The sequence below is a fragment of the Neolamprologus brichardi genome, chromosome 23 (assembly GCF_056152115.1).
Source record: "Neolamprologus brichardi isolate AB-2024 chromosome 23, ASM5615211v1, whole genome shotgun sequence".
Lineage (NCBI taxonomy): Eukaryota > Metazoa > Chordata > Actinopteri > Cichliformes > Cichlidae > Neolamprologus > Neolamprologus brichardi.
Genome location: NC_142125.1, coordinates 11,371,548 through 11,392,451, shown reverse-complemented (window position 1 = coordinate 11,392,451; position 20,904 = coordinate 11,371,548). Strand labels below are relative to the sequence as shown.

At 44.1% G+C, this 20,904-nt stretch overlaps 1 protein-coding gene across 2 annotated transcripts in view; it reads right to left on the bottom strand.

The window, feature by feature from the left end:
• Positions 1–785: 785 nt before the first annotated feature.
• The window catches only part of ssbp4 (single stranded DNA binding protein 4), an 82,503-nt gene continuing 62,384 nt past the window's right edge, over positions 786–20,904 (bottom strand). Inside the window, exons 6-17 of one of the 2 annotated variants that reach the window (XM_035907531.2) lie at positions 12,713–12,796; positions 10,207–10,333; positions 10,000–10,067; positions 8,755–8,819; positions 7,390–7,435; positions 7,253–7,288; positions 7,063–7,117; positions 5,761–5,831; positions 5,461–5,539; positions 5,090–5,118; positions 4,902–5,003; positions 786–3,525 (exon numbers count right to left, since the gene is read on the bottom strand). In XM_035907531.2, the coding sequence (XP_035763424.1) occupies positions 3,442–3,525; positions 4,902–5,003; positions 5,090–5,118; positions 5,461–5,539; positions 5,761–5,831; positions 7,063–7,117; positions 7,253–7,288; positions 7,390–7,435; positions 8,755–8,819; positions 10,000–10,067; positions 10,207–10,333; positions 12,713–12,796 (846 nt within the window). In that variant the 3' untranslated portion in view covers positions 786–3,441. Of the gene's footprint in view, positions 3,697–4,901; positions 5,004–5,089; positions 5,119–5,460; positions 5,540–5,760; positions 5,832–7,062; positions 7,118–7,252; positions 7,289–7,389; positions 7,436–8,754; positions 8,820–9,999; positions 10,068–10,206; positions 10,334–12,712; positions 12,797–20,904 lie in introns of both variants that reach the window. The other variant, XM_006790337.3, reaches the window with a different exon arrangement.

Below are 20,904 nucleotides of genomic sequence, written 5' to 3'. Positions count from 1 at the left end.
CACGTTTATTGGATGTTTCATGCTTATTCATAATTTACCTCAGAGGCAGCGATGTACGCCTGCAGCTGCTGTTTGTAATGATATAAAATGACTTATTTTTGCTAGTTTAAAACACCGATGAACACACTGAAAGCTAAGAACACTCAAAATGTATTAAATTAAAAACAAAACAAAACAGTTTGTATCAGTGATTTAGGGGGTGAATTTACACATGAAGACTTTGTGTGCAGCTCTCTAATGTTTTGATTGATTCTGAATAATGATTTTAAAACTGTGATTTACATATTCACAATGGCTAGACATGCGTTTCATCCAAACACAAATAAACAATGCTGATGTAAAGTTTTCCAGGAAAAAGATGTTTCCAGTGGAAATATGTTTTTACTGATTAACATCATCACAACCAAGCAAAAGTCTTGAGTCACCCCTCGGGCTTGGTTAATGGGAAATAACTGCAGCACCTTATTCAAACATGTAGAAAACATAGATGGAAATACAGTACAGAAGAGGCTTTAAAGTATTTGGTATGACCACCTATATTCTTCAACACAGCCTGGATTCTCTTGAATGAATCATCTGTAGTCGATGTCAAAAGAAAAACGTAGAAAATTCTTCAGAAAGCTCGCAGGACTATTGCTCAAGCACACTTTCAAAATATGATAAAAGCCCGGCTCGTTGGAAGCAAAATATGAAGAAACGAGGGATGACTCAAGAGCGATTGCCCGAGACTATATGGAAGATGAGTTAAATGAGCGCTAGGAGGGAGAGAGAGTCAAACAACAAGGAAAAATCAAATGACATTTATTATTGATGCATTGTTTCTTTTTTGATAAGCAAATTATCTGTTTTTCTTTCAGTCTAAAGAAACTTTACAATATAAAGAAACATACAAAGAACATCTTTATTACCTACACAAGACACCTAAGTCCCTAAGACAAGATTCTGAACTATCCTACCATGAAATACAAAGCAAACCCAAGAGACAGACTGCTTCATATTGAATACTGCCGTGTCATCAGAAAGGACCGTGAACGGTACAGGAGAATCGTTAAACGCCCTTACCCCGATTCCCCACCCCTCCCCGTCTCAATACAACCCCCCCGCCCGACCAGCAAATCTTCCTAATGGTACAGTATTATACATCACAATAGAAGTACAGAGATGGCCGACGATCGATATACACAGAGGACTGAGAGAGGATCAGTGAGAGAGCTTCAAACTATACAACGCTATTACAGGAGCGAATAGCAAAGGACACAGTTTTCCCCATAAGTATTACATTTTGATCTTCTTAATTTAAAATGAGGTTTCCTTAAGTATTTTTTCCTTTTTAAAAGTTTCTTAAATTGATAAAAATCCTTCATATTAAAAACTGCAATATGAGGTCACATGTTTTTTTTTGTGAGAAGATGCCCTTTTTTGTCATTTTTCTGGAAAAACTATTCACACGATTTTTCAAAACCAAAACAGAGGAGTGGAGGGCAGAGCGAGGACGCCGCGGCTCTTTGCTCCTCTCTGTCCCGTCCTCCCCGCCACGCACGCCTTTAGCGTACGGTCTGCATTAAGCGTGTCAATGTATTCTATACATTTAGCCATGTTTACTGTATTCTAGAAATTTAGCCACATGAGCCAAATAGTCAGTGCATCCTTTCACTATGAAAAACATGGACAGATCTATTTATAATTTACTTTCAGCTGTATTCATTGGTAGTGACTGACATATCAAAACATGTCAATGATATCAAAATGCATTATACAGTATTTACAAAAAGGGAAATTAAAGGGTGAGGGGTGTGGAAGGAGGGGGGAGGGGTGCGGGAGGCGTGTGTCACTACATAGGAGGAACACTGGACTGAGTGATTTCCAGGCCACTGACGGCCAGACCCTGGAGATGTCCCTGTTTAACGCTGTGTACAAACTGTTCACATTGATATCAGGAAATTGAGAAGTACATCACCACCACCCATAGAGGCAACACTGGTTGCTCAGTTGTCGTTGGTTTGAAAACAGCTGCGAAGCAACTGAAAGAAACAGTTTACCCTCTGAACCGGTGACAGCGAGCGTTTATCAGAAACAAATTAAATAGCGTACTGTGTGACACTGACGTCTCTGTGTGCAGATTCTATGGGCTTTATTTTTTTTAATCAATTTCATACATTTGAAATTAAAAACAAAAACAAAATGGAAACTTATTGATTGCAAGTAATCCTCTTCTTTAGATGGTTTACGATCAACTCCCAGCCCATCAGCGCTCCCACGGGTCCGTTATCCCGCACATGTGGGACTCACTGATGGGAACTCCACAGAGGCAGGTATTTAACGCACAGTTAAGAAGGTGGACCCAGCAGGATTTGTGATTTCAACCCAAACGAGTGTCTCCCACATTTGCTTCCAGCCCAAAAGGAGTTGCTGGATGGACCAGAATGAATCCTGGGAGGAGAAAAGGGGCCACTTGGAGTCCATAAAAACAGTGAAATCAAACAAAGCAAGAGGATGAAGTGTAGGGAAACACGTTCCAGGAGTCACAGACGACTTGTAAATAACAAATAATTAAAACAAAAGATAGAAAAGAAAACACAGTACAAGCTAAATATGTTACATTTACAGAAAAGACCCAATCCGTAGAGGAGACGAGTGGATTCACAAAATTTCTGAATTAAAAATGGCGCCTGACAATCACGTCAGGGTGTCATCAGAGCCGTTTTCTACCAGCAAAAGAGCAGGAAGCTAAGAGAAGGGTTACTTTTTAAGACAGTACAGTTAGACGTGTGATCGTCAGGTGCATCTACAGACACACTGTACCTGAAAACACAACTCGGTTACCCAGATATTCTTCCCGTGAAGTTTGGGGAACACATTTAGGAGACAAACATTAAAGGAGGTTTGTGACGCGAGGCTGACGGTGGCAGAAACGAGACGAACAACAAATCAAATCACGTAAACAGAAAATCATTGTGCATTTTTCGAGCGTGTGCTTATTCTTTCACCGTCGCTGCTGCTGCTGAGAGAAAATGTGCCCTTTACAGGAAATCATAACTACATTAGTCAAACGATATCAATTATGAAAATTAGAACAATAATATCAGCAACAACAAAAAATACAAACACTGAATGAAAACCGTTCTCGCCCCAAAATGACATCATCAGTTCATCTTTTTTAACCAATCCTGTCACAGGAGCAGAGCTTTTGAAATGAGGGCTCTCGGCCCCGGGTCGGAGGACTGCTGCGCGCCCTTGTCAGTTTTAATCAGCTTGATGTGAGAACAGGGTGACGGCGGGGCGGAGCTGAATGCGGAGGGGCGTCTCGATTGGGCCTGGACGTCACCCACTAGGGCAGGTTTCGGATGCGAGAAAGACACGCTTGGGGCAGGTTCGCGGTCTCACGGCGCTCGGACCCTCGACGGGCGAAGACGAGATCCTTCCTGCTGCTCAGAGGCCTTTTCATGTTCTTACACCCAGTTTGGAGGTGTTGGTGGGATGGGGGGCCTTGAGGCGAATCCTGCTTTCCAGGGGAATCCCCAGGGGCTGTGTGGCACAGCACACCATCCACGAATAGGAGGAAGAGGAGGAGGGTAATGCAAGACGCATCAGGGTGGACGGGAAAGGGAGGTTGAGATAAAGGGAGATGAAAAAGTAAAATAAAATAAAAGATTAAAAAAAAAAAAATCACACACTCATCGTCATGTTGGGTGAATACTGTAAAGAGAGAGAAAAAGAGAGCAAGGGAGAAAAGATAAGCTAATACTATATTTAACTTGTTCCACTATCCAGTTTAATATAAAAGCAGTTCAGCTACTTAAACTAAATGCCATGTCAAGTCCACCAGCCTTCAGCAGCAAACAGTACACAAAGCTCCTTCTAGTTTATTCTGTATGTCAGTAAACTCAGCAAGCAGAGCGAAGCCCAGCCCAGAGAGAAAATGTGAGGGAATTTCAGATCACAGTGACGGTACAGTCTGACATTAATCACGCTACGGCAATCGCTCCATGCACCAGAGAAGGCATGATGTGTGTTATTGTCCATGCTTGTGTGTGTGCATGCTGTGTTTCTGCGAGAGAGTCGGACAAAGCTGGGAACATGGGGCGTGACACGAAGGACTGTGCAGGGGGCAGATTTCCAAACCGTGGAGACTTTTGTGTGCAAAACAACACAGTGTTAATTTAGCTCTTATCATCGTAAAGCAAGGCAGCACTACAAGGTTTCCTGACAGCTAACTCACAAGTTCACAGGAGACTGTGATTAACATGCACGGATCAGTAAAAATACAATAAAACTAATAAAACTGACAAACACCAGCAGCAGGATATGGATCATCTGTGGCATCTGAACACAGATTTGAACTGAGCAATGAGGAAATGAAAGGTTTTCATTGCTCTGTCTCTTAATGTTAACAAAAATAAGCCAACTAAATCCAGTCTAAGCTTGTAGTAACACTGAGGCCCTCCATATTTAAAAATCACAGCTCTCAGCTCAGCCACATATCTGCACCGAGGTGAGATTTCACGCTGACAGAAGATTTTTGTGCTGTTACACTCTCCACCCTGAGTTTTCATAGTAAAACATCTTCAAAGCTCTCAGTCTGTTAACATAATGATGTTCTGGAGTAAAAGGAGTAGTTTCACGTGACTGTCATGTCTTAATTTTGAAAAACGTCTCACTTCAGTCTGGTGGTAAATGAATCCTGCCTGAGACGGCAGGGGACTTGCCAGCTTTCTAAAATGGATCACTTCAGACCTCCATCTATAGTTGTCTTTAGAAAACCATTCCCCAGGTCGAAGTGGACAATTGGCAGCTACGATCATCTAACGTGGAGGGCGTGAGTGAGTCTCATGTCGGTGGGAATCTGTGTCAAACACTTTGAGGGGTGTTTTTTTTTTTGTGTCGTACGACACGGTACTCACACTTTCACTTTGGAATGGGTTTAAAAAGTTGCCTGCCATCTCGCCGTCATCCCGTGGAGTGCCGGGAGGATTGTTCATGCCTGCCATATTGTTGGGAGAATTCTACAAACGTGGACGAAACGCACCAATGAGAATAAAGAACTCATACAGACGGACAAAGAGAAACACGCAGGCACGGACAGTCTTACCTTTGGCAACCCATCCATGTCACCAGAGCCTGCATTAGAAAATGAAAAAGAAAAACAGTGTCAGTGCAGGATATCCAGAGCTAGCAGAAATTGCTTGCACTTAAACAACTAATGGCTTTTAATTAAGCTATTTGTTACACATACAGATGAGCACTAACTCAGCTGGCTTCAACAATCATGTCTCATACATCAACAGGATCAATTGGCCTAACTCACTGTCCCACTAATCAATTTTCCCTTTGCTCAATACTGAGACAACACTTCCTTGATCTGCCATTAGAGGGCAGAGTCCACCTTCTAAAAGCTTTTCAGTGTCATAAGATTCAGTGTATGGGCTCATAGTTTACTGTACCGCATCTTTAGGTACGCACCTAGTGATCCATTCATATGATGCTGATCCATAGCACCCATTCCACCCATGGGCCCATCGGGACCTGGTCCCATTGGGAACTAAAACAAAAAACAGGCACGTCAGTCATTTTTATTTCTATAGTCCAATATAATAGATCAAAAGTTACCATCAGAGGGTTTTAAGACAAAACGGCTATAGCTAAATAAGGTACTGTCTCTCAGTATTTTTGCAGCTTGGGGAATAAAACATGTTAGCTGACTGGTTTATAAAAAGGAAAATAAATAAATATATGAAAACTGAGCCAAACGTCGATACGTACATTAGGTCTATTACCACCAGGGCCGATGGGGTTCATCATTGTGTAGATGTTTTCGCTTGAATTTGTTGAATCTACGAACAGAAGAGCAGGTGGATGTTTAGGCTCACTGTGCTTCACTTCCCCCAGCCTGGGAAGCACTTACAGGTAAACTGCCTCTTTTTATATGCAAAATCCATGAAAAATTATTGAAAGAAGTTTTGGTCCTTGAGGTAAAGAATGGGGAAAACTGAAGACACATAGGCAGCACCAATTTTACCATTGGTGTAATTGTTTCTGCTACAGTACAGGACAAAGACCACCACCGAAGAAGAAATTGAAAAAACATCAGTTCCTCTTTCTGCCAGTCAATGCACTCGCTGCTCTCTGCAACGCACAGTCAAAGAAACCCATCTTATTCCTGTAACAAATAGATTAGTTGTTATACGGACACCCTGGCAACTTGGCATCAACGAGTACACGCTGTGTCGCTCCTCGCGTGCGAGTTGGTCTGTTCTTAAAAGATTCAGAAGAGTGAGGTGACCTTGATCTGACATTGCAGGTAGAAATTTGTGAGCAGATAACTGAGAAAAGCACGAGAAAGATGAATGACGAGCTGAAAGACGAGGAGCAGAGATGGACAGAGCGCATGCACGGCACATGGGGTAGAGAAATCTTGCCCATTAGTGTTCCTGAATGTGGCTTTTGTTGTCGTGACTGGAGGAAGGGGGCTAATTCCAGAGTGAGGAGAGCACTTTTGTGTGTGTGTGACTGCAGTGGAATATGTTTTCCTTCTCAGTGTAGGTGCGAACAGGACTGCAAAGGGCTGCCCCGCAACATATCACAATAGTGGCGTGCATATAACACAAAAAGAAGCTTTTTACGGGCCATCAGAAACAGAACATCTACAGGACGACCGCCCGCAGTGTTTTGTTTGCAGTCAATCCTCCACAGAGACACCTTATTGATGGGTCAGACCTGAAAGGGATTAGTCAGTTGATTGTATGCCTCTGCTTCCACTCGAGTATTTTTCACTCTACGCCTTAAGTTAAAAAAAAAAAAAAGTGTGACAAAGGAAACATCACATTTGAGAGTTCCAACAAAAGCACATTCGGTGCAATATATATTTTCTTCCATTTTTCAGTGTTTTACACTTAAAACTCCTCCTAAAGGCTCAATTCTTCACGTATTTAGAGCCCGATCTGTCTCCCAGAGAGAAATGTGTATCTGACGGAGAACACGTTTGATGTTTCTTAGACAAACCCTCCTTCAGTGAGCACCGGATTAAAGCAGAAACCTGAAGGGAAACTGAAATGTATAACTCACCTCCAGGGCTAGGCATGATGGGAGTTCCTGGTGGGCCGCCTCCCCCTGGAGGACCCTGAGGGGTGAGAGCAAGCGAGGGAGAGAAATGAGCACCGAGTGCATCTAGACGGCAGCGCGCCTGTTAGATATCACAGCGTGACAGGTAATTTATGGCCCGTGGTCGAACACGAGTTCGTGACGGGACACTTACCACATAGTTGCCTGGAGATGAAGATGAATAAGCTATCTGTGGGGAGGAGAGACCCGGGGTGAAACACAACATGAAGCACAGTTATTGTAAATGCACTCGGTCACGTGGACGTGAAGATGTGAGAGGGTGTGACTCACTGAGTTGGTGTTGGGGTTCGGCCACGGACCTCTTCCGCCAGGACCCCTGAAATGCAGACAGGTACGAGGATAAAGGGGAGGTTTTATTATTTGTTATGTACGTGGACTCTAGAAATTATCGCAAAAGTAGAGTTCATCAGCTGACGTGCAGGAATGATCTAGAAACCTGCCTGTTCGGCTTTCTGGGAACTTTACTGAGGGAAAGGACTTTTTTATTTGAGTGACGGTCAGTCACAGGACAAGCATTGAGACTCTGAAACAGAAGACGACTTGTTGTTTTTTTAGTGCCACGTTTACTCTTTGGGGTTGAAAGTTCATTGACTGTTTCTGTGCAGCCACACTAACGTGGATCACACCTTCCTGGAGAATTATCATCTCCAATCTGCCTTTCGTCGAAAGAAACTCTGAAAGAAAAGATGTCTGAGCTACATGTTTCTGCTCCACGAAATAATTCCATTTTTGCAAAGTTTCTATTTGGCATCGGTAAATACCACAGCACAGAGACTGTTCTTTTGAAGGTCACCAGCGATCTCCCAGTGGCTTCTGAGCAGGCATGTGCTCTTTATCTGGCACCGCTGGACTCGAGCACAGCATTGGACACAATTGATCACAATACTTTTTACAAACTCTGGTGCCTTGTGGGTGTCTGGCTCAGCTTTATAATGATTTTCACATTATCTCTCAAACAGGCTGCACCTATCAATAGCTACTATGTCTCTTTATCCACACTCATAAAGCACGGTGTGGCTCGGGGCTCATTTGTAGCTGCAGTATGATTTTACATACTTCCCCCGGGTCACAGCATTCGTGGTTACTGGATTTTTTCCTGTAGTTTTACTGATGACACTCTGTTGTACTTTCCTCTTAGGCCCAGTGACCCTGAAGTGCAGAGCTCCAGCAGGACGTCTTAAAACTTGCGTGCATGCGCATTATGAGGAAATTGCCCTGTAACCCTATACACCATTATTTTATTTAATTCTTCTCATTTAAAATTTCTTTGCCGTATGCGCCGGTGCCTACCCTGAGACCCATTGTGTCAGGGTCAGAGTAAAGCCAGGATACAAGGCCTCTGATGTCGGTGACATCTTTAAAGTCTGCGTTTATCGGAGAGCTTATCCTGACTTTCTACTTTTACCTTAAACCAGTGTAAGTCTTTATATCTCTTTTCAGTGCAAGTCTTTTTTCTGCCTGATGGTTCTGTGGGATGTTTCTTCTTCCCTCATCTGTCACCAAGCTGGTTTGAGATGAAATTTGGGGTTTCTAATATATCAGTACTATTTTTGCCCGTTATTTAGATGATTTAAACATTACCATATAGAAGTATATACAGAATTTACAGCCATAAAAAGAAAGCAGTCTACTAACATGTTCATGCCGGGCATCCCTGGCCCCATGGAGTTTGGAGGAGGCCTCATCCCTCCGCCATAATTCTGCACAAAGAGATGAACACACAGTCAGCACCGAGCCTCGCACCTGCTCTGTGTAAAGGTTTGAATCTTAATGAAGGTCAGCGACGATCATGTCTCCCACTAACTAGTGTTTAATTATGTGGATGTATGAGCTGTGTGTGGGCTGCGCGTGAAAGAGGACAGCTGTGTGTGGAAGTGCCTGCGCACTCTGCACATGTTGTGAGTCTCTGTATACAGTAAGTGTCTCTATGTGTGCGCGCCCTCCCGCGTGTTTGCGTGTATGTTTTCATCGCTGCCCAGTGGGCTGCTTTGGCTGGCGCTACACGTGTGTCTTTGGACACGTGTGTGTGTGTGTATGACTGAGTGAGTGAGTAGGGGGGCAGGCCAGAGAGCAGCTCCACTCAGAGGAAGAGTTTTGTTCAGCAGACGATTACACTTGTCGAGCAGATGCCACACCAGCTGCTGGTACGCTCACTGCCAAAGTCACCGAGCCAGGGTGGCACAGAGAGGGGACGAAGGGCACGGGGAGAGAGTGTGCGTGTGTGTGTGTGCGCGCGGTGGCTGGGTGCAGAATGAAGCAGCTGTCTTGTAATGGTAATTCAAAAGGACGCCGCTGTTTAAGCATCTTATGTATTAGAAAAAACAACATTAACACAAATTAAAGTGATAAAAGGAAACCGACAGCACCGTCTTTGGCACCACTTTTAAAAAAATATGTGTTGGTGGTGGCTTGCTCATAGCACTCTAAGCATTCAGTCTCTGTCTCTCCAGGTGGGAGTCAGCAAGTAGGATTTAACATGTAGAACTGGCGTTAGCAGTGGGTGGGCTCTGGCCGCAGCCAAGATCAGCGTCAGAGCGCTTCTGACATTTAAAGGCAAAGTTAAGAGATTGGCAGAACCAAAATTCCTGCTCAGCAAAGGAGAAGGATTATCTGCATGCTGTTTATAGGTTGTTGCTTTGACATTATAGCTGTTTTTTATGGAAGCCCCTAATGAAGGGCAACCAAACACAGAGTTTGCTCATAAACTAAAGACCAGGCACCAAACCTGGCTGTGTGGCAGCTGCTGAGTGGGAGTGCAGTGGGCTGGTGGAGCTGAAGGACACTCTCCACTGTCGTGACTTGCTTTAGTAACGCGGCCCTTTGTGTTTTACTCTATATGACTAATTTGGTCGTTTGTGTAAAAAAACACTGGCGGTTTACCTGTGGGCCCATGCCTCCCATGCCTCGGGGGGGATTCATTCTCATTGGACCGCCCATGTTTGGATGTCCTGTGATAAAACACAGAGTGTTGGCATGGCAGCACCACTTGGATCAATAACAAATCCATACAGGAGGAAGAAAGAAGATTCTCATTTAGAAGCCAATATAAAGTTTCTCTGCAAAACAGCACTCGATGGCCGTCAGTACCTTGAGGTCGGGTGGGGTCCAGGCTGTTTGGAAGGAGAGGCTGTGACCCGGGGATGCTCCCGGGAGGCTGATTTGGCATACGGAGGGAGGGCCTTGGGCCACCTGGGTACCGTGGAGACATGAATGGCTGCAGAAAGGACAAGCGAAGAAAAAAAACAACAACTTTATTCCAGGTGATGGCAAACATAAGGCCTGGGGGCCAGAAGTGGTCAGTCAAAAACTCATATCCGGCCTGCCGGACAGCTTTGGAAAATGTGAAAGAACTGTATTTTCAGATATTTTACAGCTTTTCCTTCTCCATGGCCACTCATACTAAACCAAAGTAAATAAACAATGAAATGGCAGTTTTTTTGCTTTCTACTATACAAATTCAGGATTCAGGATCTGGCCCAATTCAGAACAAAATGGGCTCTACGTGGCCCACAATATGAAATAATAATGATCAGAAGCCAAAACACTAACACACATGTACATTTCTTGACTGAGAGTCCTTCAAATATGTTTGTGCTAATGACAACACAAAGCTAGGGTTATGCCCCAAAACACAAAGAAGCCACAGTGCAGTTAGTGCAGAATGTGGCTTCAGTTTAATGAAATCAGCATCTAAAGAAAAGCAATTTAAAGCGACTGGCACGATTAGATATTAACATAATGTATCAAGTAAATAAAACAAACATAAGGTAATCATAAGGATATTATGACAATATTTATTTATAGCAGGGCTTGTAAAACGACTGCAGCGGGAGTCATTAAACACACAACGGAAATTAAATTGAGATAAAACGATAGAAAGCGCTGCACATATTAAAAATACACAAAACATCACAGTACACATGTCTCAGCATGCCACCGTCATTACTAGCTTAGCGAACATCAGATTCTGCTTTTAAAACACTGCATCCATAAATCACAGTGTACGCTGCCTTTTGGTGCTTCTGATTGAGAACTAATAAACACAGATCTCTATAAAAAATTTAACTGATGTTATGATAATAATATCATTTCAACCAGCTTCTATTAGTCTCTCAAAACGTGTACAAATGTGCTCTCCGGAAGCAAGAACACTTCCATGTAAAATAGATTAGTCATATGTTTCCCCTCGGGTGAGAGCCAAACTGTTCTTGACAAGTGACACTTTGAAATGACATAAGGCACAAGATGATTAGCAAACCTGACTCTCTATAGCTGACCTTCTCATGTTTGAGGCTTTATCTTTGGACGTCAACAGGGGGAGCTATTGCGCTGAAGAACAATGTGCATGCTGTATTTTTGTTCTGTTTCCAAGTAAAGAGGGGCTTGTTGTTAAGTTTTGGAAAGTAAGACCTCAGGTGATAAATGCCATTAGGATAAAGGTAAAGGGGGAGTTAGGAAGATGGGGAAAAAAGGCATGCAGGACAGAAATCTGGACCGGAAGAACAATACAAGGACAATAATGTTGCAGCGGGTGGGGGGCATTAACATCACACGGCTGGTTGAAAGCAGTAGTTCTACACCCCGTCTCTGTTTCTGTGCCACTCGGTGGTGGACATTTTACTACCGACCTCGCATACGCAGGCAGTCTAGCTACAAAGATTCTGCCTGGATTGCGTGATTCATACCAGAAACCTAAGACACGTTCACTATGTTTCAGCAGAGAGGGGACAAGACAAGGCTGGCCGGGACATGCATTACAGAGCCGCCACACAACTAGTGAATAATGTAAAACACCAGAGACAGATGGTTTTCAGAATTACCTTTGAGAATATGCTGCTACAACTACAAATATCCACGCCCGGTGGACCACATTTCGATGTTAGACGATAAGAATTAATTCAAAAGTCAGTCCAACTATTTTAGTATCAAGAGGAAACGTGCAGATTTGAATGCTGATTGGGTAAGACTTGGGTGTTTTGGTCACGGAGCATGAGCCGCATGATGTTTGTATCATCATCTTATCACAGAGATAAGCACACACAACACAAATACAGCATGAGACTGCATTTAAATTATAATTATGTACTACATGTTTTGTGTGTCGCCGTGTGTGTGTGGTTGGAGCAAGTGGAAGATGAGTTATATAATAACAATTAGTCCTCGAAGTGAGAACCGACTCACTACCGTTTTCATTTGTACCCTCGTCACTTAAGTCGGCTTTCTCTTCGGCTCCTCTTCTCTCCTCCTTTGACCGTGTTGTGGTGGGTTTGTGCATGAAGAGCTGCACAATGTCAGGCTGTGCTGCAATATTAATGGTCTATTGATGGACTACGGGATGGTGAGTGCTGGGCTGAGGAAGAGAGGAGGCCCTCCAGATGCACCTCCGCTCTTTACAGCTGGGCCAACACAGCTAAATTATTCATCCAATCCACCATTGTGGATGCTGCCCGTCCTGCCTGTTAGCACAAGGGACCTGTGTGCTGTTTGTACACTTTTCACTGTTATTTGAGCGAGTGAGCGAGTGGAATCAAGGGTAGGCTCAAGAAGGAACCTACAAGCAAAGTGACAGACTGGATAAATGTTTGGTTCTTACCTGTCCATGAGGTCCCATCATGGGATTAGTGGGGTTATGTGGAGGAGGCTGCGTGTGAGGTGAAGGCTGAGATCCTGGGGGACCCTGGTGAAGAACAGATTTAAAGTTGTTTTTAAAAAACGAGCTTCAACAATGTAATGAATGCAAATCTTTCTGGGGAAACATTATTAGAGCAATCAACCTTCAATAAATCACTTTTAATGTGAGTACTGCAGTTATAGGTTTGGTTTAGTTTTGCTTGGCCAGATTTTAGGAAATCTATTAGCGGCACTCCATCAGGGCAAGCAAGGCAAGCAGTGCTTGAACAGTGAAATCTAAAAGCAGAGATCAATCAAATCCTGAAACCAATATCTCTTATTTTAAACAACTTTCTGTCTACAGCTTCTCATCTGTTTGCATCCATCTATCTACTTATCCAGGTTCAGGTCAGGAGTCTAAGCAGAGAAACTCACACTTCTGTCACTCTGGCAAACTCTTCCAGCTCATCTGGGGGAAAACAGAGGCATTCGCAGTCCATACGACACATAGACAATCTGCTGCTGGCTCTGCTTTCACTGCTCTGAGATCAGTTTCAATCTGCCTGTTTGTTTAGCAACTAAACAAACCCTCTGTGATTTATCATCAGATACATTTTCGCTTACTAACCACCGATACCAACAAGTGTAATTTAGAGGGGTTAGAGTGCAATGTGAAGAAGTTTAACAGGTAAGGCAGATTAGCATCTCTGAGAAATCATTTGTTTATACAGTTTATATAAAAAAACAATCAACAATGGAGGCAATCACTAAGTGGTGATTACTCATGGCCCTCATTGCTCAAGCGTTTTAATTTAATATACTAAATGCAATATACTTAGCATATAGTATTTACAACATTTACAATTCACCCAACCTTAAACACCTACAGCAATAACATTCATATCCATCATATGGATGTTATATTAACATCCATATAACATGTTGGGGAACATTTTTCTGCACACTAAGTACTTTTACTTTTGATACTTTATTTACCATTGCCAATAATACAGTTTGGTGTTTGATGACATTTTTTAAATAATATTTCAATCTTGCTTTCAATAAAGGAAAATTCCTTTAGAATTCACGGGAACTCAGCGAATCCAAAACATTTTGATGACACTACAGACGTAAGTACAATATTTTAGAATACTTCAGGGTAGGTACAGCACGCAGAGATGCACAGGGCTGTCAGCATGTATATAAGAATAAAGATGGACAGGAGAAAAACTCGAAAAGGCTTTAATGTGGTCCAGTGGAAGAACATTTGTGTTTCTTCTTGAGTTTCTGGTCTCTGGTTGTCTCCCCGCTTGCCTTGCTGTAAAAGTCACTGCACACCACTGCGTTAAATATAACTGGAGCTTTGGTATTTTGGGGGTGTGCTTGTATATTAAAAGGCTGTAATTTCAATAAACTCTCCTGAGTCTAAAAAATGATCAACTACACAAGCACAATTTATCACTCTACTTCAATGAGATAAGCGTGTTTTATGTAGCTGATGCTAATGCTGAAGTACAGGGAAATACTTTATTTCCCGGTATGTAACATTCAGTTCAAACAACTCTCCTGGACATTATTACGGGAAATCAAAAACACATCACCAGCACTCAGAGGAAAATGAGTATGGCATAATATCTGAAAAACACGATACTGACGGGAGACAAAGTAGTAAATGATCTGAAAGAGATGACCAAAGTTCTACTGGGACTCTAATTCTGCCTCACTTCACTTCATTGTGCACAAAGCAATCCGTTGTTAACATGCCGCTTGTATACAATAGCAAAGCCCTCTTTATCTCTTTCATCAGAGGTCAAAATGAGAAAATTAAAAATTAAATTTCACTGTAAATATGTAGAATTTCTTCACAACCATCATATTTAATCTGTTACACCAACAAAGAATGCTTCTAATAAGATCTGTCACTGACATTTTCAAAGGGCCGCATTGACTTCCATGCGCAGGAATTGTTAATTGCCAGGATGGGGTCAGATCAATTCACGAAGTGGCCTGTAATCAGCATTCAATTACAGCACTGCTGCCAAAGGATAATTCAGGGTATTTTCAAACGTGGTATTATTTTTCTAAATTCTGCCGTGATGACACTTGATCCGGTTTGCCAGAGTTAAAACCGTCCAAAACAGAATCAAGGGCCAAAGCAAGCTTAATTCTGGAGCTCACTTCCACTCTCCAAAGAAGTGCCAAACATTTAAACCCAATCAAACATCATTATGGCAATGAAATAGAAGAATAAATCCCTCTCTGAAAATAACTGAAATTATTCTGTCACTTAAATCAACATTGAACTGAAGACTCAATCACTGCTATGTGAACTACAGTTTCAGTTTATATTTTTAGAGCAAATGAGCTGAAACCACTCATAAGTTAATCTCTCACAGCAAACACCTCTACGTTAAAGTGACGCCGTATCACGGGACTAACGTCAACTCTGACCTCCGCATCTCGTACTACAGCAGCATCATCTGACTCTGACAGCAGTCACGCCGCTAGAAACCTGTTACTAGCATCAATGTGGAGAAACGGGACCACCCACCGCCAGACCAGACTTATCTGCTAGTCTGCCAGAGCTTCTGTCAAGCACTTGGCTATCAAGTAACATTACAGGTGTGTGTGTGTGTGTGTGAGCATGTGTGCAAGATGAGTGGCGGTGAGTGCAAATATAAGATCTCCCTCTTTCTTCACAGGTGATAGCAGGATCTTGTCTCAGGTGCTGAGTGTGTGCTGGCTTTGATATACCTGCAGGTACAGTATGAGCACTGAAAGCGGGCTGCCGGGGGGAGGTGTGTCTTTAACATCATTTTAAAGGTAAAGGATTATGGGAGTGCCCTTGACACTCACTGGTTGACAGTATTAGTGCAGTTTACTCAAATACACTAGATTACACTTCTCCTAATAAAAGGGCCAATTTCAAAATTTAAATGTATAAAAATCTAAAATAAACATAACTTTATGCAAATATTCTGCACTCTTGCCTAAAGTGGACCTATTATACTAATATATATTATAACTACAGTGCAGTGGTTGTTAGCGCTGTCAGCTCATAGCAAAAAGGTTTGAATCCACTGGCAGGGTGGGGCTTTCCTGTTGACATACTTGGACTATTCCAGCTTCCTCCCACCGTCCAAAGACACGCACATGAGGCTAATTGGTTATTCTAAATTGTAGGTATGAATGTGAGCGTGCTTCAGATTGCTCTAAGTGCTGAGTTTCAGACTGTTCTTTTCTACTCCTGGCTCTGTGTGATGTCCCTGAGCAGGGATATCACAGCTCTGGCTGTATGCACAGAAGCTCCTCCCAGAAGCTGTTCAAATAGTTTTGCTTGCAAGAGGCAGCCAATCAGAAAGATATAGAACTTGTAGAGTAAGTTTGGCATACATAAGTTTGCACGACATTGTGATACTACTGCTCTCTCGCCGAATAGCTGCAATTTTTAATTTGAATTATCAGAGCAAAATCATCAATCATCATATCTGCTGATGATGTTTCAGTTGACTGACTTTCAGCTAAACACACACAGCTGTTAGGCAAGCGTGCCTCTTCACTCGTGTGCATCGCTTTCCATGTAAGAGGCAGCTGCACATGTACCTGCTTCTCTTTTGCATCGGAGCTAGAGAGAAGCAGGTACATCCACCCTCCGGCTCTACCTCACTTTCCCACCCGGCCCACTGCTCCGCCCTCCCCGTGTGAGCGCTCTGTCGGCGCTCCGCCATCCAAGCCACAGAGCTGGACACCAGGAACCTGGAACTACAGCGGAAAAATAAACACGCCTGACTGACAGCTCGAAACAAGCGAGTTCCCACGGGCACGGATACAGTACCGCTGCACCGCCAGGTACGCCATACAAGAGCACAGATTTTGGCAGGAAAGATGAGCTCGTACGTACGCATGAAAATAACACTGCTCATGAGCAGAAGCACGTATTCAAGGACTTGTTACCCTTTATAAAAGGCAGAAGCAGAAGCAGGGCTCTTCAGACAGGTGCTTCCTCTCCCTGTGAGATGTGTCAGTTTACCTTTCATTGATTCTATTAATCTCATCATCATCTGAGACGTAGTCAAGTCTCCACAAAAGCCACTTTTTAACCAGCAACGCGACACGCAAACCTGGACGTGTTTATTTAGTTGTACATGCAGCACACAGACGGCGTGCCGGCACAGTTATGACGTCTGTGCCGGTACCACTGTGGGTTTTTTCTGCCACTCCGTGTGCAGTGTGTATGTTCTGGGTGGTTAACACCAGCTGTACTGGCTCGCTCTGTCTCTCAGCGGGTTCACACTGGGGCTAATGCAGCGCTAGCTCTGTCTGACCTCAGAGGTTACTGTTGTTGTCGGGCCAGAGTGTGTGTGTGTGTGTTTGTGTGTGTCTAACAAGACACCCCTGCGGGGTCTGACTGCACTGACCCAGCTGCAGCAGTCTGGTTCTCATCCCCCCCCCACACACACACACAGCCTAGTTTCAGTCGCTCGAGAGGACACCGCATTGACTTGCATTCATCTTTCAGAGCCGTACCCTCGCACATAACCATGAGCGCTTCCTGCCTCACCTGAATCTTTGACATAACCATCACGTAATCCTTAAACTACTTTCACCAGTTTTACCAGCTGGTCACGTGGGGACCATCTTCTCGTCCCCATATGGAGGTCTCAACATGATGATTGTGAGAACAACTTTTTGTTCCTGCAGGGTAGATAATACACAATCTCATTCACGCTCTCTCTCGCACACACTCTCACACACACTTGCTCAGAAACTACACACAGAAACACTCACAGTGCTCCTCTCTTGTTCTTCTCTATAATGTACCATAATGGAGCGTAGCTCCTTTGACTGGGCCTCCCCAGGCCTTCCTGCTATTACATCTGAATGGGCCAGCATATGGCCTTTATGGCTCTACTGTTCCCTCTACAGGTCCCCGCAGAGAGAGGGAGCGAGAGAACATTTCAACTGTCGTGGAGGTATATGCAGGGCGAGTTTGAAAAGTAGCTTGCTTGGAGAGTGTGCGAGTGTGCGTGAGCTTGTGTGGCGTTGTTTGTGTATTCGTGTGGGAGAGGGGAAGGAGGAGGGGGGGGGACACGGGGAGCGTTAAATGAAGCAATTAATAAAATCATTTTCTACCCGGCTAAGGAGATAACAGCTTGGCACAGTACCACAAACCCATCAACGCAACCCCCTCGCCTCCTCACCGCTCATTTCAGCTTAAGGAAGACCCACACTGCTGCCCCTGATGGACCACTAACAGAAAGAGTGAGAGCGAGGGAGAGAGGGGTGGAAGAGTAGCAGCCTGCTGAGGGTTTTTCACCTGTTTATAGCTGCCAACACTAGAGGGCAGTGTGTAACTTCTGTCAAACTTCTGGACACACACACACACACACACACACACACAAAGAGTGAGAACACAAAGCAGCCTGCATCACTGAACACAACAAACAAAGCCAGGAGTAGCAGGCACACATACACACACACACACACACACACACATACACACACACACACACACATACACACACTGAATGCACACTCATTGTCATTCCTTGCTAACATTCCAGAGAGAGCAGCAGTGGCAGCAGTGGGTCTCCTGCTAGCTCATGCTATACAACATGGCAACATGTCAGCTCAGCGACGGGAGCACGCGATCAGGAGTGTTTTCTCCCGGAGGATAGCTGTTAACCCGCTGGGACGGCGCCAAATTATTTACAGTATCGTGCAAAGGTTTTTGAGGTTTAAAACATTTATAAGCGGCACGGCCGAGAAGCATCTGATCAGCAGCAGGACGAGTCCAGAGTCAGAAAATAAAAATTAGCAACAAGAACAAGGGGTACTGCTACAGGCGAAATGCCCCCCCTCCCAGAGGCATGGCCTCAGTAATCATGAGTATCAATGGAAAGTTCCCCAAAATGGAGCCACCTGCTTTTTAATTGATGAAAACTATTCATGCTTACTTCACCGTTGGTGCTTAAGGGTTCTACCCATCCATTGGTGCACCAGTGTGGATCTGTGAGAAGGATTGTGGGAATTCAACCAATGTAGAGGCCGCAGGGACACGTTTCCAAAAAGCCAAAAGCATGCAGTACGACAGCTCGTGATGCTACGTGCTGGTCGAATGTTGACTGGCTGAAAATTTGTCTTTTTGAAAGGAGCAACAAATGAGTTAAGCACAAAGCAGCACAAAAGCACACCTCAAACAACGGCAGCAGGGACACTTTACGTTGTTTTAACTCTCAGCTTCACGAAACGACAAAGAAGGTCTTTGTCCATTGTGAATTTCCAGACGGAGCAGCGATGTATTGCCAACTTAATCGCCACGTATGGGGAGAGGGGGCTGCTACGCAATATAGCGGAAGTCTGCTCATTGGCAGGACGTGGCGGCGACGCCGCTCGCCACTGCTTCGCCCACATTCTTCTGCTCTCTGCGTGTTGTTCATCGCGAGGTGATGCCGTCCTCCAAAAAGCCAACAGCACGTTGCCTTCTGGTTGCAGTGCACGACTACAACATGCAGACACGGTCTGCAGAGATACTGAAGCAATACCACACCAGGACCTGAGCTCTTTCACCAACACGCAGAGAAACATGTGATGTTTGCCTCTAAACAGATGAAATCACGTGATGGTGGAGGTGAAGCATGAACAGCAGGAGAAAAAGGCTTCATTCATTATTATCATACATCATTAATGTTCATGAGCCAAGTCTAAAGGAAAGTGCAGGTACACGATGCAGAGAAAAGGTTTTCCTGAGTACTGCTTCTCACTTTAAGTCTGTCATTCAAGGGGAATTGTTGGGTATGGTTTTTGTGGCTGTCCTCTCAAGGATAAGCAGAGTCCCTCTTCTCAGTGGAAAGTTTTGACTCGTCTGGGTCCTTTGACATCATGTGTTAGAAAAGCAGATTAAACATTTTTGCATAACTTTTTAAATATGTCGGTGGTTTTTGTTGAGAGGTTGAACACCGTCACACCTCACTTTGTTAACTTTGGGCAACTTTGTGATTATCCCTCTGTAAAGTCCGCAATCTCCACTAAAGGACCGGCGCCGGCCCTAACAGAAGAAATAATATTTCAGACGCTATTCCTCAATCACTTCTGTACGGTTTGCAGTCTGTCATTCACTTTCCAAAGCACTTCACCTTATTTATCTGCATCTTTGTAATATGACTGACCGGACTGAACCCCAAGCCCAGTCTTACCTTTGATAAATAAATTACCGAGCGCAGATGTCTCCCTAATTCGCCATGTGCGTGCCATGTGTCAGCTTTGAACAGGTTCTTAAATTTGCCTTTGATACCTGGGTTGCTTGTTCTTAAATGTGTAATCAAACCTAATCCTCTTGTTGTGCTTTTTCGTGTTGTCCCTGAAGAGCTGCAATTACCTGCCGTAAATTGCACAGCCTTTGACTCTCGATCCTCTTTTTTTTTTTTTTTTTTTTTTGGCAAGAGGAACAATTCCAGTTTAGTAGAGAGAGGATGCCCCACCCCGGCTGGTTTACACCCCTACGAGAGTGCGCTCTGTGTTTTTGACTGCGTTACGTGTCGTGTGTAGATCACAGAAGCAGCTCGAGAGCGAGGCGCTTCAGATCATTTAATGTTCATTTTATCATTTAAAAAAAAAAAGATTTTGGAAAGACTCCCCTGACATTTCACTGTCCTCTTCTTTTTCCCCTCCTCCACCCTCCTCTATCTCTCCTTGTTGCCTCTCGTCCCTAATTTTCCCTCCCCCCTCCTCCCCCTTGTCATCTCCCCTTTTGCTTGCCCTCCCCAGAGGGCTATGATGCAGCAGCGATGGACTTCTGCTGAGAGACGAAGGACTACACACCAAACGTGTAGACACTTATTCTATTCTCTTTCTTCTTCTGTCTTTCTGCCTAAATGATGCCCCCCCCCCCCCCCCCCCCCCCCCCACTGCCCACCCCTGAATGCCAGGCTCACCCAGTGAGCTACACATTAGGATAACATGAAGGAAGACCCTCCTCCTCCTCCTCCCATCTCTATTTTCCTCCAGTGTCCTGTCTTTGCCCCTCATCCCTCTCTCCCAGGACTGGAGCCAATAACAGTGTTGGGGTCACCTATGTTAATTGCTATGCTAGAGCAACTGGGAAAAAACACACACACAGCACACACGAGCAGTTCACACACAGTCGGTGAGTAAGCATGTGTCACTGAAGCGGCG